The sequence below is a fragment of the Sceloporus undulatus genome, chromosome 5 (assembly GCF_019175285.1).
Source record: "Sceloporus undulatus isolate JIND9_A2432 ecotype Alabama chromosome 5, SceUnd_v1.1, whole genome shotgun sequence".
Lineage (NCBI taxonomy): Eukaryota > Metazoa > Chordata > Lepidosauria > Squamata > Phrynosomatidae > Sceloporus > Sceloporus undulatus.
The window spans coordinates 73,481,022-73,496,818 of NC_056526.1; the positions used below are offsets into that span (position 1 = coordinate 73,481,022).

Consider the following 15,797-nt stretch of genomic DNA (forward strand, 5'->3'; position numbering starts at 1 on the left):
ACAGCAGCTGGTAGTCTGTGTCCTGATTCACATACTACAGTATACAGTAGGGTTAGTTGCACTTTTAAAGGAACCCATGAGTTATTTTATCAGTTTTCTTCTACTGTGATACTGCCTTCAAAAACTACAGTTCCTGAAGACTACTCTCAGTTTGGGGCTTATTGTCGACAAAACTCACACATACTTTTTGCATAGTCAACAGTATTTTTTTGTGCAGAAAGTTTGTACAGAAGAAGTCCTACATTATTATTATTATTATTATTATTATTATTATTATTATTATTATTATTATTATTATTATTATTATTTCCCTCCCTTTTCCCAAGGCTGGGACTCAGGGCGGCTTACAACATTAAAAAACACCATACAGAGGTACCCCGGGTTACGAAATTAATTCGTTCCGCCGCCGCTTTCGTAACCCGAAAAGCTTTCGCAAGCCGAAAACCCATAGGCGCTAATAGTGAAAGCCGCGATTTGGTGCGAAAAAGCGCCGAAAAGCACCAAAAATTTCGTTCGTAACCTGAAATAACCTTCGTAACCCGGAACAGTTTTTTTAATTGATTTTTTTTTCGTAACCCGGAAATTTCGTAAGGCGGCGCATTCGTATCCCGGGGTACCACTGTACAGTTAAAAACATACAAAAATAATATATTAAAATAGAATTGCTACAATAATTAAAACAAATTCAATACTAAAATCCAATTTAAAAGATTAAAATGCTTAAAATACATTAAAACAATATAACAATATAACTCCGTCACCTACCTTAAAAACTTTCTGCTTTAAAAGCCTGTCTAAACAAGTAGGTCTTAGCCTGCCAGCTGAAGGATAACAAAGAAGAGGCCATCTTGGCCTCCCTGGGCAAGTAGTTCCAGAGTGTAGGGGCAGCCATGGAAAAGGCCCTCTGTCGTGTCCCCACCAACTGTAGTAGGGCCTCCCCTGAGGATCTCAGAGTCTGGGCTAGCTCATATAGCGAGATACGGTTTGCTAAATAGCCTGGATCTGAGCCATATAGGTCTTTATGTAGGTCATCACCAGCACCTCCATTTGTGACACTGAATCCAGGGGGTAGTGAGCGAGCAGTCTGAATCATGGAACAACTCTGCAGATGTTATGCAGAGAAATCCCATTTAGGAATGTAGTCAAGACTGCACTCACTCTAGTTGAAAGACTTCTAATAATAAAATAAATAATTTTTTTATTTCTATCCCGCTTTTTGCCAGGCAATCAAAGCGGCATACAACAGGTTAAAATACATCCATATGTACATAATGCCCCCCCCTTAAAACAAGATTAAACAATGTCAGATTAAAAACTACATATTAAAACCGACTAAGCTAAATAAAAATCATCATGGGCAGAGTTCGCTGGATGGGAAATCTTCAGAGTTCGCTGGATGGGGAATCTTATTTGTGGCCTAGCATTTTATTCCGGGAAGGCTTGCCGGAAGAGATCAGTCTTAATGGCCTTTTTAAAGCTCTCTAGATTGGTAATTTGACGGATCTCATCCGGCAGGCCATTCCATAAGTTGGGAGCGGCTGAAGAGAATGTCCTCTGGGAGGTCGCCGTCAACCTGGTCTTTAAGGGCTGTAATAAATTCCTCCCAGAGGACCTGAGTGTACGGGGCAGATTATATGGATGCAGGCGATCCCTTAGATAGGTTGGGCTCAAGCCATGTAAGGCTTTAAAGGTGATAACCAATACCTTGTACTGTGCCCGGAAACTGATAGGCAGCCAGTGGAGTGACTTCAATATTGGTGTTATATGGTCACTCCTTGCTGTTCCTGTGACCAATCTGGCTGCCATATTCTGTACCAACTGGAGTTTACGGACTAGGCACAAGGGTAGCCCCATATAGAGCGCATTGCAAAAATCAAGTCTTGAGCTTACCATTGCATGTACTACAGTTTCGAGGTCACCCTGTTCCAGGAAAGGGCGCAGCTGGAGTATCGGCCGAAGCTGATAGCAGGTGCTCTTGACCATCACATTCACCTGATTCCTCATCTGAAGCAATGGGTCAAGAAGCACCCCCAGACTGTGAACACAGTCCTTTGAGGAGAGCTTGAGCCCCTCTAGGACTGGAGGCTACAGCCCAATCCCTGGTTTGGGGGCCCCTACCATAAGTACCTCCGTTTTGTCTGGATTCAACTTGAGCCTGTTTTCCCTCATCCAATCCATTACTGCCTGAAGACACTGGTTGAGGGGAGAGATGCCATCTGTCGTTGTTGCTGATGACCAGGACATGGAGAAATATATTTGGGTGTCATCAGCATATTGATAACACCCGGCCCCATATCTCACTTCTCACTTGGGCAGGAGGTAGCTTGCCTACTAGCTCATATGCCCTATGGATAGTGTGTTGCAATCCGCTTATAGAGATGTTGTGTAGACAGAGGCCATTCCTACTTCGTAGGCAAGTGGCAGCAATAACTCTGGAGATTAGTACTCTACAAACATCCAGGCAGTTATAGAAGAATACTGGAAGAGAAATAGGCCTGTTTGAGAGGGATGAGAGACAGGATAATCAAAAATAAGGAAATATCTGGCCTAGAGAATGTGAGGTTGATCTCCTTGCAAAATGTATAACTTTGCAGCTCCGCTGGCAATGATAATCACCAACTGAAAGGCTGTCTACCGGGTGCATGATATGAAGGCAGAAGAAACTATTGCTTTCCAGTATTTCTTGGACCACTAAATGAAATATGAATGTAGAAGTTATTGCCTTCAAGCGTTTCTTAGATCGTTAAAACAAATACAACAAATCCAAGATGGGATAAAACCCTGCAACAATTCAAACACTGCCTAATTCATGGATTTGATAAAAAAGAAGTCACTGGAAATGCCATGATATGGCTGCAAAGAGATGCTTAAGACAGAAATAACTGGATAAGGTTACCAGTAGGTCCAATACATGAGTGACTGTGGTACTGTTGGAGAAATCATCTAAAACCAAAAGCATTCTGAGACCCCAATCCACTTACTGGCATAACAGCACTTAGTGAACAGCCTCTGAGATCAGTGACAAACAGACACTGGAAAAAGAAATCAGAGAGAGGGAGCTTCCACACAGTGGATTTGATTTGTTAGAGGTCTAGCTAGCTTGGCCTGAGCACAAATAGGCTTGAATTTGGAAGGGGTCTCAATAATGACTTCTGGAATTATCAGCAGAGAGATAATTGCAATAATCTGGCCATTCCAAAATGTACCTGGTCCTGTTCCATCAAATCAGTCAATAACCACATTGTAGTAGCATGGTGTTAATGACGCCATATACTAAAATCCAATTTAAAAGATTAAAATGCTTAAAATACATTAAAACAATATAACAATATAACCCCGTCACCTACCTTAAAAACTTTCCTCTTTAAAAGCCTGTCTAAACAAGTAGGTCTTAGCCTGCCAGCGGAAGGATAACAAAGAAGGGGCCATCTTGGCCTCCCTGGGCAAGTAGTTCCAGAGTGTAGGGGCAGCCATGGAAAAGGCCCTCTGTCATGTCCCCACCAGTTGTGATGGTGGTGGGATGGAGAGTAGGGCCTCCCCTGAGGATCTCAGAGCCTGGGCTAGTTCATATAGCGAGATACGGTTTGCTAAATAGCCTGGATCTGAGCCATATAGGTCTTTATGTAGGTCATCACCAGCACCTCCATTTGTGACACTGAATCCAGGGGGTAGTGAGCGAGCAGTCTGGATCATGGAACAACTCTGCAGATGTTATGCAGAGAAATCCCATTTAGGAATGTAGTCAAGACTGCACTCACTCTAGTTGAAAGACTTCTAATAATAAAATAAATATTTTTTTATTTCTATCCTGCTTTTTGCCAGGCAATCAAAGCGGCGTACAACAGGTTAAACTACATCCATATATACATAATGCCCCCCCCCCCTTAAAACAAGATTAAACAATGTCAGATTAAAAACTACATATTAAAACCGTCTAAGCTAAATAAAAATCATCATGGGCAGAGTTCGCTGGATGGGAAATCTTATTTGTGGCCAAGCATTTTATTCCGGGAAGGCTTGCCGGAAGAGATCAGTCTTAATGGCCTTTTTAAAGTTCTCTAGATTGGTAATTTGACGGATCTCGTCCGGCAGGCCATTCCATAAGTTGGGAGCGGCTGAAGAGAATGTCCTCTGGGAGGTCAACATCAACCTGGTCTTTAAGGGCTGTAATAAATTCCTCCCAGAGGACCTGAGTGTACGGGGCAGATTATATGGAAGAAGGCGATCCCTTAGATAGGTTGGGCTCAAGCCATGTAGGGCTTTAAAGGTGATAACCGACACCTTGTACCGTGCCCGGAAACTTATAGGCAGCCAGTGGAGTGACTTCAATATTGGTGTTATATAGTCACTCCTTGCTGTTCCTGTGACCAACCTGGCTGCCATATTCTGTAACAACTGGAGTTTACGGACTAGGCACAAGGGTAGCCCCATGTAGAGCACATTGCAAAAATCAAGTCTTGAGGTTACCATTGCATGTACTACAGTTTCGAGGTCACCCTGTTCCAGGAAAAGGTGCAGCTGGCGTATCAGCCGAAGCTGATAGCAGGTGCTCTTGACCATCACCTGATTCCTCATCTGAAGCGATGGGTCAAGAAGCACCCCCAGACTGTGAACACAGTCCTTTGAGGGGAGCATGAGCCCCTCTAGGACTGGAGGCTGCAGCCCAATCCCTGGTTTGGGGGGCCCCCTACCATAAGTACCTCCGTTTTGTCTGGATTCAACTTGAGCCTGTTTTCCCTCATCCAATCCATTACTGCCTGAAGACACTGGTTGAGGGGAGAGATGCCATCTGTCGTTGTCGCTGATGACCGGGACATGGAGAAATATATTTGGGTGTCATCAGCATATTGATAACACCCGGCCCCATATCTCACTTTTCACTTGGGCAGGAGGTAGCTTGCCTACTAGCTCATATGCCCTATGGATAGTGTGTTGCAATCCGCTTATAGAAATGTTGTGTAGACAGAGGCCATTCCTACTTCGTAGGCGAGTGGCAGCAATAACTATGGAGATTAGCACTCTACAAACATCCAGGCAGCTATAGAAGAATACTGGAAGAGAAATAGTCCTGTTTGAGAGGGATGAGACAGGATAATCAAAAATAAGGAAATATCTGGCCTAGAGAATGTGAAGTTGATCTCCTTGCAAAATGTATAACTTTGCAGCTCCGCTGGCAATGATAATCACCAACTGAAAGGCTGTCTACCGGGTGCATGATATGAAGGCAGAAGAAACTATTGCTTTCCAGTATTTCTTGGACCACTAAATGAAATATAAATGTAGAAGTTATTGCCTTCAAGCGTTTCTTAGACCGTTAAAACAAATACAACAAATCCAAGACGGGATAAAACCCTGCAACAATTCAAAAACTGCCTAATTCATGGATTTGATAAAAAAGAAGTCACTGGAAATGCCATGATATGGCTGCAAAGAGATGCTTAAGACAGAAATAACTGGATAAGGTTACCAGTAGGACCAATACATGAGTGACTGTGGTACTGTTGGAGAAATCATCTAAAGCCAAAAGCATTCTGAGACCCCAATCCACTTATTGGCATAACAGCACTTAGTGAGCAGCCTCTGAGATCAGTGACAAACAGACACTGGAAAAAGAAATCAGAGAGAGGGAGCTTCCACACAGTGGATTTGATTTGTTAGAGGTCTAGCTAGCTTGGCCTGAGCACAAATAGGCTTGAATTTGGAAGGGGTCTCAATAATGACTTCTGGAATTATCAGCAGAGAGATAATTGCAATAATCTGGCCATTCCAAAATGTACCTGGTCCTGTTGCATCAAATCAGTCAATAACCACATTGTAGTAGCATGGTGTTAATGACTGTCACTGCAGGTTAGGGAAGTGAAAATGTTATCCCAACAACACAACAAGTGATATTGGAAGTCCTTTATGGTGAAAGTCAACCCAAGGATTGAAGTATGACAGGGAGAAGGCCTGAAAAGGCCACCTCCAAAGCCTGGCAAAGGGTGCGAGCAGTATGGTGAAAGCTGTAAGAAACAGTGCCAGCTGCATATCTTCCTATAGACAATTCTGTAATTCATGTACAGTGAAGAGTAGCTGTTAAAAGAGTGCTGCACATGTTGTCCAGTAGGAAAAATAGTGCAATCAGCCCTCAGTATGCAGAGGCTGGGTTTTTTTTTGGGGGGGGGGTGTCCTCTGTAGAGAATGAAAGATGGTAGCATTAAATGGCCCTTGGTACAACAGAACCAACCTGTTGTGTTGCCTCCATATGGAGTAAGAAGATGGTACCATTTAAATGCCCACAGTATAGAGGAATGAAGCATTTCTTCTTTGTATGTAAAGAAAATAAGGTATTGAATTATTGGCCCTCACCATGGAGAGACCAACCTGTTGTGTCTCCTCTGTATAGCATGAGAGGGTGATATAAACAGCAGGACTTCAGTGTGGAGGGACAAATCACTTCTTCTATTTCCTTAATATATAGAGAAAATATGACATTGACAATCATCTCTCAGTGCAGAGAGAAACCTGTTGTGTCTCCTCTGTATGGAGTGAGAGGAATGGTGCTAACAGCAGCCCTCAGTACAGAGGGGACAATTGCTTCCTTTGTATGGAGAGTGGAGAAAGTATCAAACAGCTGGCCCTCAGTACGGAGGGACAAACCTGTTAAGCTTCCTCCATATGGAGTGAGAAGTTTATACCAATGATCTGTTGGTTCATGTGTAGTACACACGCAGAAGTTTTGTGCCAAGAAGAAACACCACAGAAAGCTCTGCTGCACAGTTCGTGCAAGTTGGAGAAACTCTTCTCCCACACAGAAGCTGCAGACATGACAACAGCTGAGTTCTCTTTGAGTGGCTTTTAATCTTCATTGCAATATATACAAGTACTTACACCAACTGACATAATGCTCCGTCACCATCTATTATACACCACACACCACACAGAGCATTGGAACTCCTCCCTTGTATACATAATCTCTAGCAGGGATTTTAGTTCAACTCCCAACTGGTGTGCTACACAGTTGCCTGTCTCACATGTGCCACGACTATGCAGTATTGAAGCTTGATAACATCATCTTCCTATGACTCAGTATCCTTCAATATACTTACTCATCAAGGCTTCCTATTGAACTCAGGTTACTTTTCACCCATGTCCTATATTGCAGCATCTAGGGCATTTTCCTTCTGGATGCATCCATCCTGACAAGATCTACCCTTGGTATATAGAGGGACCAACAACCTCTTCTGTTCCTCTGTATGAAGTGAGAAGATGGTAGCAGCAATCAGCCCGCGATATAGTAGGCTGAACCACTTCTTCTGTTTTCTCCGTATGGAGAAGTTGGTACTGACAATCCGCCCTCAGTGTAGAGGGACCAACCTGTTACATTTCCTCCGTAAGGAGCAAGAGGAAGGTACTAATGTTAGGCACTCAGTATAGAGGGACGAATCCTATCTCGTTACCTTCATATGAAGTGAGAAGACGGTACCAACCATCAACCCTTGGTATGGAGGAAAAAAACTTGGTTTATTACTCTGTGTGGAGCAAGAGGGTAGGCCCTTAGTATGAAGGGAACAACCACTTTTTGTGTTTCCTCCGTATGGAGTGTGAAGATGGTAATGACCCTCAGTATGGAGGGAAAAACCATGCCCTGTTTTCTCCATAGGAAGCAAGATGGTACCAGCAATCGGTCCTTGATATGGGGAGATCAATTTCATCTGAATCCTCTGTATGGAGAGAAGGGATGGTATCAAATATGAGTCTTTAATATGTCTATCTACTCTGACAGGAGTATCAGGCCAGTCTGCAGCCAACCTGGTTTCTACTTGACTCTTCTTAGTCAGTGTAGGAGTAGTTGTCAATCATTCTGATAAGTCTGTGGGGCCAGGATTGAAGAGAATCAAGATGGGGCAGGAAACAAGAAACCAGTGGGCCAACCACCCCAGAAGCCTCATACAGTAGAGCTATTAACCTCACCTCTGTATTATAATCAGAATATGCCAAGCACAAAAGGCAAGGTGAGAGGCGATTTAACTCTGGTATTCCACCAGAAATCACAATATTCCTTTTAAAATAAGCAAGGTAAATGAAGAATGAAAAAATAATCACCGAACGAAAGACAGACCATAACACAGAAATCAAAATTTGACAAGAAAATTGAACTCTAAAGTGTTCTTGAGATGTTGATGCTGAAGCAGACAAAAAGGACTGAAGGCATAGGTAGGAAGTGAGCTGATAAGTTGCTTGGAGAGTGGGCATGGCTACCGCCAAAGTGCTTATATATTAACTCTAGAAGTTTCTGAAGATACCCTGTGCAGGTGCAGGATAACCCATCTGTGTGATTTCAAAGAGACCACGAAGAAGACACATGTTTTTGATAATTTCCGAATATTCTTTTCACCCCTAGTGTGTAGTAACATTAATAATATTAATGTTATTTAAAGTGTATAGTATAATAAAGTGCACAGTCTATAAAACCCAAAACTTCAGGGAAGGGGGTGGAAAGGGGGGGAGGCAATGTGAAGTGGAACTCTGATATGCTAGTGGAGAAGGTTTTGATGGGGGGGGGAACCCTGAAGTGCCCTGGCTATCATCATACTTCTGGGGGAAGGGGTGCATTCCCCCCACTCCTACCACCCAAAGCTCAGAATGATGACAACATTATTCTTCTTCAAGCACTTCACATTCTCAGTCTAAAAACAGCTCTTTCTAGGAAAAAGATAGAAGAAACCATAAGGCACCTGTAATCATTTATTTCAGCATAAGCTTTTGTAGACAAGCATCAATGAAAACTTATGATAAAATAAACTGAAGATGCCATAGGACTATTTCCTTCTTTGCAATCTCTCTGAATCTCTGCAGGAAATTTAATCATTCTGGTAAGCCACAAGCATTTTCACTAGTTACTACTGAAATGAACATGCCTAAAGGCAAATCAACAGTGAAAGCACAGCTTTTGCTTAGTTTTTGTTTAATTTTCTTCTTGTAGCTAAAGGAAATGATATTAAAAGAATTTAACTTGCAACTATTGATTGAACAGCAGTAAAGGCAAGACACTTCAGGGTGAAAAATCAACACATTCCAATGTATCGGAGGAAAACAGCAGACCTCTTTCTGATCTTCCATCTTTCGATAAAGGTAACTGAGAATGTGATTCAGGCCCAAAATATAGAGTATGGATTATCAGCCTATTTATCAGTCTGGACTGAGCCCTTGGTTTGGCACAGAAACTGATAGTCCTAGCAGGTGATCTACAATAGGGTAGACAATGAGGAGGGTTTTTTTAAAAAAGGTTTTTGATGTTTTGTCTCAGATCCAAAATACACTGCAGAAATAATCCAGTTTGAGAACACTTCAACTACCCTGGCTCAGTGCTAGGGACCCCTGGGAACTGCAGTTTATTGTGGCACCAGAGCACAGTTCCCAGAATGCCCTAGCATTGAGCCAGGGCAGTTAAAGCAGCCTCACACTGGATTATTTATGTAGTGTGTTCTAGACCAAAGGCCTAAATCCAGATGTTACCTCAAATAGATCAACCACTGAAACAATGTGATTTTGGCAAATCAAGACTTAGGTAAGCTCAAGTGACTCAATGTTCGGGATTAACACCTGACTTTGGACTGCCTAGTTGGGACTTAGTCACAATGCTGTATGGTGGTTCTGCTGTTATTTGGCCAGGTGATATCAAAAGGCAATATTAGGGGCTACTGCTCTATTTGAATGCACCAATTTTTTTGCCTTAAAACAAGTGCCTTACCCAGATTTTTGCCTGCAGGGCAAAGTTTCTCCATGATCTTTTCCATATTCTCTTGAAAAATATTATTGATTAGGACTTCTGAAGCTGGCATTTGGAAGAATTTTTCCTGGAGGAGACAGGAAAAATAATATAGCGTTATAACTGAACTGGGCAATAAACATTTTCTAAAGATTTCATTTTGAGTCTGGAAATTTAAGATAAGACAGTTTTTATGTCTCATTTTTAAACTAATGCAAGTGATGGAAAATAAAGTGCTGTTTATTCACAAAAGAAATGTTTAAAGCAGAAATTTAGATTTTACACCCATTTTTAAAGAATCTGTCATAAAACCCAGATGAAAGGTGTTGAAAGCTAACTTCACTTCAGTCAGGTGTATAAATGAACCTAAAGTAAATAAATTAAGCTTTTCTTGGAGGGTAAAAACTTGCAATATATTTGAAATAATGTACCATCTTTGTACAGACGAGATCACAACAGAATCGTAATGTAAGTCTCAGACTGAGCAATTTCTACTACTGATATGCAGTTATCTCACAAAATACTCCCTAGGGTAGCATACTGCACTATGATTCAGTTCATTAGTCTTAAAATCATCACTCTGGAGTTTAAAACGTATTGTAAAAGTGAATGTTTTTAGACTAATCACTGGCTCATAGCATAGTATGCTACCCTAGAGTATTTTGGGAAATATTGGTAGAAAAAACTGCTCAACGCTTAGAAAAGATCCACTAAAAACAACTGAAATTAAGTGAAGCATAAGTAATATGTGCCACTGATTTCAGTCAGTCTACTCTTAAAACTAATTAATCTGGATCTAACCACAGCTTCATATGTAGAAGATTTTTAAAATCAAAGACTTGATTACCTAGCACCTGAAAAACACAGATAATGGTTCCCTACTTTCATACTGAGTTGCAGTACATATGCCAGTTAATGCAACTCAGTATAAGAAGAGATAATAATTTCTCCATTTCACAGGTTCTACATAATTGAAGACCTCTGGTTTTAAAAATGTTCTGCATCTAAAGCTAGCTGTCTTAGCAGTAGACCCACTGAAATTAATGGCACACATTAGTCATGAATAACTTCATTTCAGCTATTTTCTATGGGTTTAAGCATTACTACATTCATATCTATCCCTGTATTACTGTATCCTGTGTTACACTTCATTATGTAAAAATATGATGTAAGCTAGTGAGTAAGAAGCATTATTTTTTTTTACTGCCCAGACTTTTAATTATTACATTTATTTATTTTTTAAAATGCAGGAATGATTAAAATTTACTTGAATATTATGGTTGCTCACTTCTGTAAGAGAGTGGGGTGGGTTTGGCTATCTTGTCTTGATCTTAGCTTAGAATTGTCACTGTGGGTGCATCTACACTGTAGAAATAATACAGTTTAATGCCACTTTAACTGCCATGGCTCCATCCGACAGAATCTTGGTGTTGCTAGTTTTGTAAGGCATAGCACACTTTGCCAGAGAAGGCTCAAGACTTTGTAAAACTACAAACCCCAGTATTCCACAGGATGGAGCTGCAGCACTTAAATTGGTGTTAAACTTTATTATTTCTACAGTGCAGATGTACCCTGTGATATAGTGATAATCAAGAATAAATCTATGTACCTCTGCTTTAGAACTCTGTGTTGCTATAGTTTTCATTAGAAATAGGCAAAATGCCCAAAGTTGGAAAGAAGGCACAAATAACTAGCATTCTTCCAAACCCCCAAGAAACCTAAATTACTTTGTAATGCTGGTAGCACTATATTAAGTTGTCTTAAAATGTCAAATTGTGTGCAAATCTGAGACCCAAGTTGCTGTTCATAAGGAAAAAAAGACAACTCAAAGAGATGTAAAAGGTTTAAAGGTATGTGAAGGTGTGAAAAAAGACAGATAGCCCCAAGCTTTGTTTGACTAGCTTCAGAGTTGTTTATTACAGATTCCTCTAGCCTTCCACCTACTTTCTTAATCTCTCTAACTTTAGGTAATTTTCTTTAATAATTCTTTCTGTATTTTCATTCAAAAAGTCAAAGTTGGAATATGTCTATTCTCAGCCAATTTTAAATGCAGTTAACCTATGTATTTTTAATAAGTTCTTAATATATGCTTTACTTTGCCTGATAGCTTTCACACGCACACATTTATATTCAAGCTAAATATTTCAAGAGTAGCATAATCTAGTCTCTTACACAGTCCATGAGATATGCATCCAGTAATCCAGTTCCATCATCCAGTGTAAACTTCATTACAAAGACATATTGGAGGGGCACAACTCCTAAAGCTAAGCAAAAGGAAAACAGTGGTTATCTTTAGAAAATACTCAATACTAAATGCAAGTTAAAAGTTCCTTTTCAAAAAAACAGAATACACTTTTAGATACAGACAAGATAAACACTAATGCTGTAGGATGGAAGAGGCAGTCAACATTTCTTCTATGATTTTTCTGATTTGGACAGTATGTGTTTAATATTAATGGGTCAGGATCTGCATCCCAAAGACAGTGGGGGATGGATTCCCCCCATTTTTTTTTTACCTTTGTCTACCCATCATACTTTCCCTCTCTTTCCAGGGGGCTGATGGGGGAAGGAACAGATCTCTTTGGCCAAATGTCTTCTAGTGATCCTTTCCAGAATTTTTTTTTTTAAGGTAGGCTGACCAGGCCTTTGATTGCAGGATTCTCACACTTCCTGTTGGGAAGAGATGATGTGTGCTCTGTGGACGACATGCACCTCCTGGACCACCACTAAATGTGGTATCATGGGAGCAAAACAAACTGCCTTTCCATGCTACAACAAGGCGCCCAGAACATGCCTTTCCCCATTCTAAGGGCAGAACTGTGCTTGCTAAAAGTTCCAGGAAGTGTGGCACCACTTTAAAACAACCGAGGGATTAATTGGATACTTTGTTAATGCTAAAATTGACAAAGTCATATATGGATTTTCTAGCTGGCATGAACTGCCAAATTTTGGTGGTATGCAGCTGCTTCAGTAAGGAGCATAGACTATGGTGTGATTTTCTTTTCTTTTTTTTGAAAGGAGGGCAAAATTCATCCTTCAGAGCCACCAAAATTTCTCATCCTACAAATCCATGCAAGGGAAGAGTTCTCAATCAAACTGAAAGGGACAAGGCAAAAGATCTGTGTAGACATAATACCATAGGTAAAGTTATATAAGTAAACACAATCCTTTCTGTAAATTAAACTTTTATTTGTTTGCTTGCACAGAGTTATTCCACAACACCTTTTTCAACCATGACCAACACCTGCAGTGGAAGATGCATCAAAGCATATATGACAGCATCCTAATTTATCTCAATTAACTATAGGATTCAAATGAAAAGTTCTCAGCAACTATTTATTATGCAGTTGAAAGACTACCACTATTACTATGGATTCATTTTCTTGTAGCCCATGTTCTAACAAAGTCAGTGGGGAAAATGCTCCTTTTTTGGGGTAAAAGAATGATTTCCCAGAGAATCACTGCAGCATATGTCCTCTTAAACACATGCATGCATATGCACACACATTTATATGCATACACACTTTGCATAGGATGTGATGGCTTAGTGGTTAAGATGCCAATTCTGATGACTGAAGATCGGAAGATTGGCAGTTTGAGGCACAAGTGCAGCATGATGGGATAAACTCCTGCCACTAGTCCCAGCTTCTGCGAACCTAGTAGTTCGAAAGCATGCAATACAAGTAGATAAATAGGTACCACTTCGTTGGGAAGGTAACAGCATTCGGTGAAGTCATGCTAGCCACATAACCATCAGAGCAGTTTTTGGACAACACCGTCTCTTCGGCTTAGTAATGGAGATGAGCACTGTCCCCTACAGTTGGTTATGACTAGACATTCATGTCAAGGGACTACCTTTACCTTTACTTTGCATAGGCTAAATTCTTAAAAATATTGCTGAATGATGGCACAGGTTCTTACGAAGTGTCAGATTCCAAATGGGTTTTCTGTACACAGTCCTACAGTCTGATGAAAAAACCTGTCCAGAAGACAGTATTTCTTTCTCATTCTTAATTCCTTGACCCCTCTGTTTCAAAACAAAACTCATTTAGCACTGCTTCAAGCAGGCCTTCTGTTTTCAAATTCAAAGTTCTGGTTTTGACATTTAAAGCCCTACATACCTTGAGTCCAGACTATCTGAAACACTGTATCTCCTTATACTAAACAGTCAGAGCTTTATGTTCTGCAGAGGAGGACTTTCCCTCAATCCCACCACCTTCACAGGCATGACTAGTAAGGACTCTGGAAAGAGCCTTCTCCAGGGCTGCTCCTAGGTTGTGGAACTCCCTTCTATGGGAGGTCTGGCTTGCTATCTTTCTGCCAGTGGATGAAGAGAGGTCTTTTTTTTTTTAAAATTCAGACAGGCCTTAGAACTTTAATTATGGTACAGTAGTGTGTGTGCATGTGCAGTGATGTCGCTAAGGTTGGTGTCCCCCGATGTGAGGGGGGAACTGCCTTGTGCTCCCTGCCCTAGACGCTTGCCTGACCATGCAGACCACCACTGAGGGGAGTGCATTGTGGCATCCGAACCATGACCCCCACCAAAAAAGCCTTCAGTTCTGGCACAGTTGCACCCATGCCACTTTGAAGGCCTTGGCAACTGTACCCCTTTCCCACTGGAAAGGCTGCAGCAGCAGACTCTAAAAGCACCACCATTCAGCAGCAGCCACTATTGAGGGGAGCAGCACTGTGGCCTCTAGAGGGCCTTTTAGGATCTGGTATGGCTGCTGGGTGAGTGGGAAAGCACCCTTTCTCACTCACTCACTCAGTAGCTGGACCAGGTATACCTCCAAGGTATCACCTAGTGACCAGTGAATGCCCCCTTTACATGCCTATAGAAACCACTGTGTGTGTTTTTTAATCTTTATTAGAAAAGATGTTTTAAATATGTTTTAGATACTTTTAACTGTTTTAATCATATTTTTAATCATATTGTGGCTTAATTCTTTTAACATTTTTTCTAAATTAATATTTTAGCTTGATCATTTTAAATTATTATAAGTTGTCCTGAAACTCAACTCGGGAGAAAGGTGGGATATAAATTCAATAAAGAAATAAATTTATTTCCTTAGCCTATTTTCTAGATAGAATATTCTTGGAAATGGCACTATCAGTCGTACACATTCTCAGGTACATTTCTGTCCATGGCTTAAAGTAATGTCGAGTCTTTTTATTTTCCCTTGTAAAGTATTAGAAGAAAGGAAAATAAATGTTCAGCCATCTCTTATGTGAACATGAGACAAATATTTAAAATTTCCTTGCACCTCCACCTCTCAAAAGCTGTTGGATATTCCAGATTTTCATAGAACCAATGATCTTGTGGAAACATTTTTGTATACACTTCTAGTTTTTGTTTTGTTGTTGTCATTTATAGAGCTTGCAAAAGTGGAGCATAGGAAATTATTAATTTTGCTGATGTAGTTACATCAATGGGGAAGGTAAAACCATTGAAAACAAAGTTGTCTGCAGTGGTGAGAAAAATAAGAAATCAGTGGTGACAGCAATAGCAAGAAGATAGAGGCTACCAGGTCCAAACTACTTATTTCTCAAATGCATTTTTCCAAGGAAATCCTGAAATCAAGTTAGTATGGCAGAGGTGGGTTGAACAATCACCTGTGGTACAGGACAGACAATTGTCCAAGCCATCTCTTCTATACTATCAGGGCTCAGGGGACTCCCAGGAAGCCAAACACTCAAGTACTTGGATATAACATCTTCCTTCTTCTATCACCACTGCCTCCCTTACCTTGCTCACCTGTAGAGACAGTAAAAACACTAAGTAATGGTCGCTAATGTGAATTGTGCATAGGTACATAGGATCCTGGTCATAAAACTGCTGGATGTGTATCTCTGATAAGTCCTCTGCTAGTGCTCACTTCATTCAAATGAACTGGTGGAGGCTGGGCTTTTTTTAAATCTTATCATATGCAAAGCTGTGTGAGAATGTTAAAAAGGTGTGAATGCTGTAAAACAGAGGTAGTTTTCTCTATGTGTGATATAACAAGGTTTTCCAGAAAGCTCTGCATTGCATCAATATGTAGCATCT

At 40.7% G+C, this 15,797-nt stretch overlaps 1 protein-coding gene across 2 annotated transcripts in view; it reads right to left on the bottom strand.

Annotated features, from left to right (window-relative positions):
• POT1 (protection of telomeres 1) overlaps positions 1–15,797 on the bottom strand; it is a 90,922-nt gene that overhangs the window by 2,500 nt on the left and 72,625 nt on the right. Inside the window, exons 17-19 of one of the 2 annotated variants that reach the window (XM_042467851.1) lie at positions 11,924–12,015; positions 9,734–9,839; positions 4,806–8,310 (exon numbers count right to left, since the gene is read on the bottom strand). In XM_042467851.1, coding sequence (XP_042323785.1) covers positions 8,141–8,310; positions 9,734–9,839; positions 11,924–12,015 — 368 coding nt within the window. In that variant the 3' untranslated portion in view covers positions 4,806–8,140. Of the gene's footprint in view, positions 1–4,805; positions 8,311–9,733; positions 9,840–11,923; positions 12,016–15,797 lie in introns of those variants that run through there. The other variant, XM_042467852.1, reaches the window with a different exon arrangement.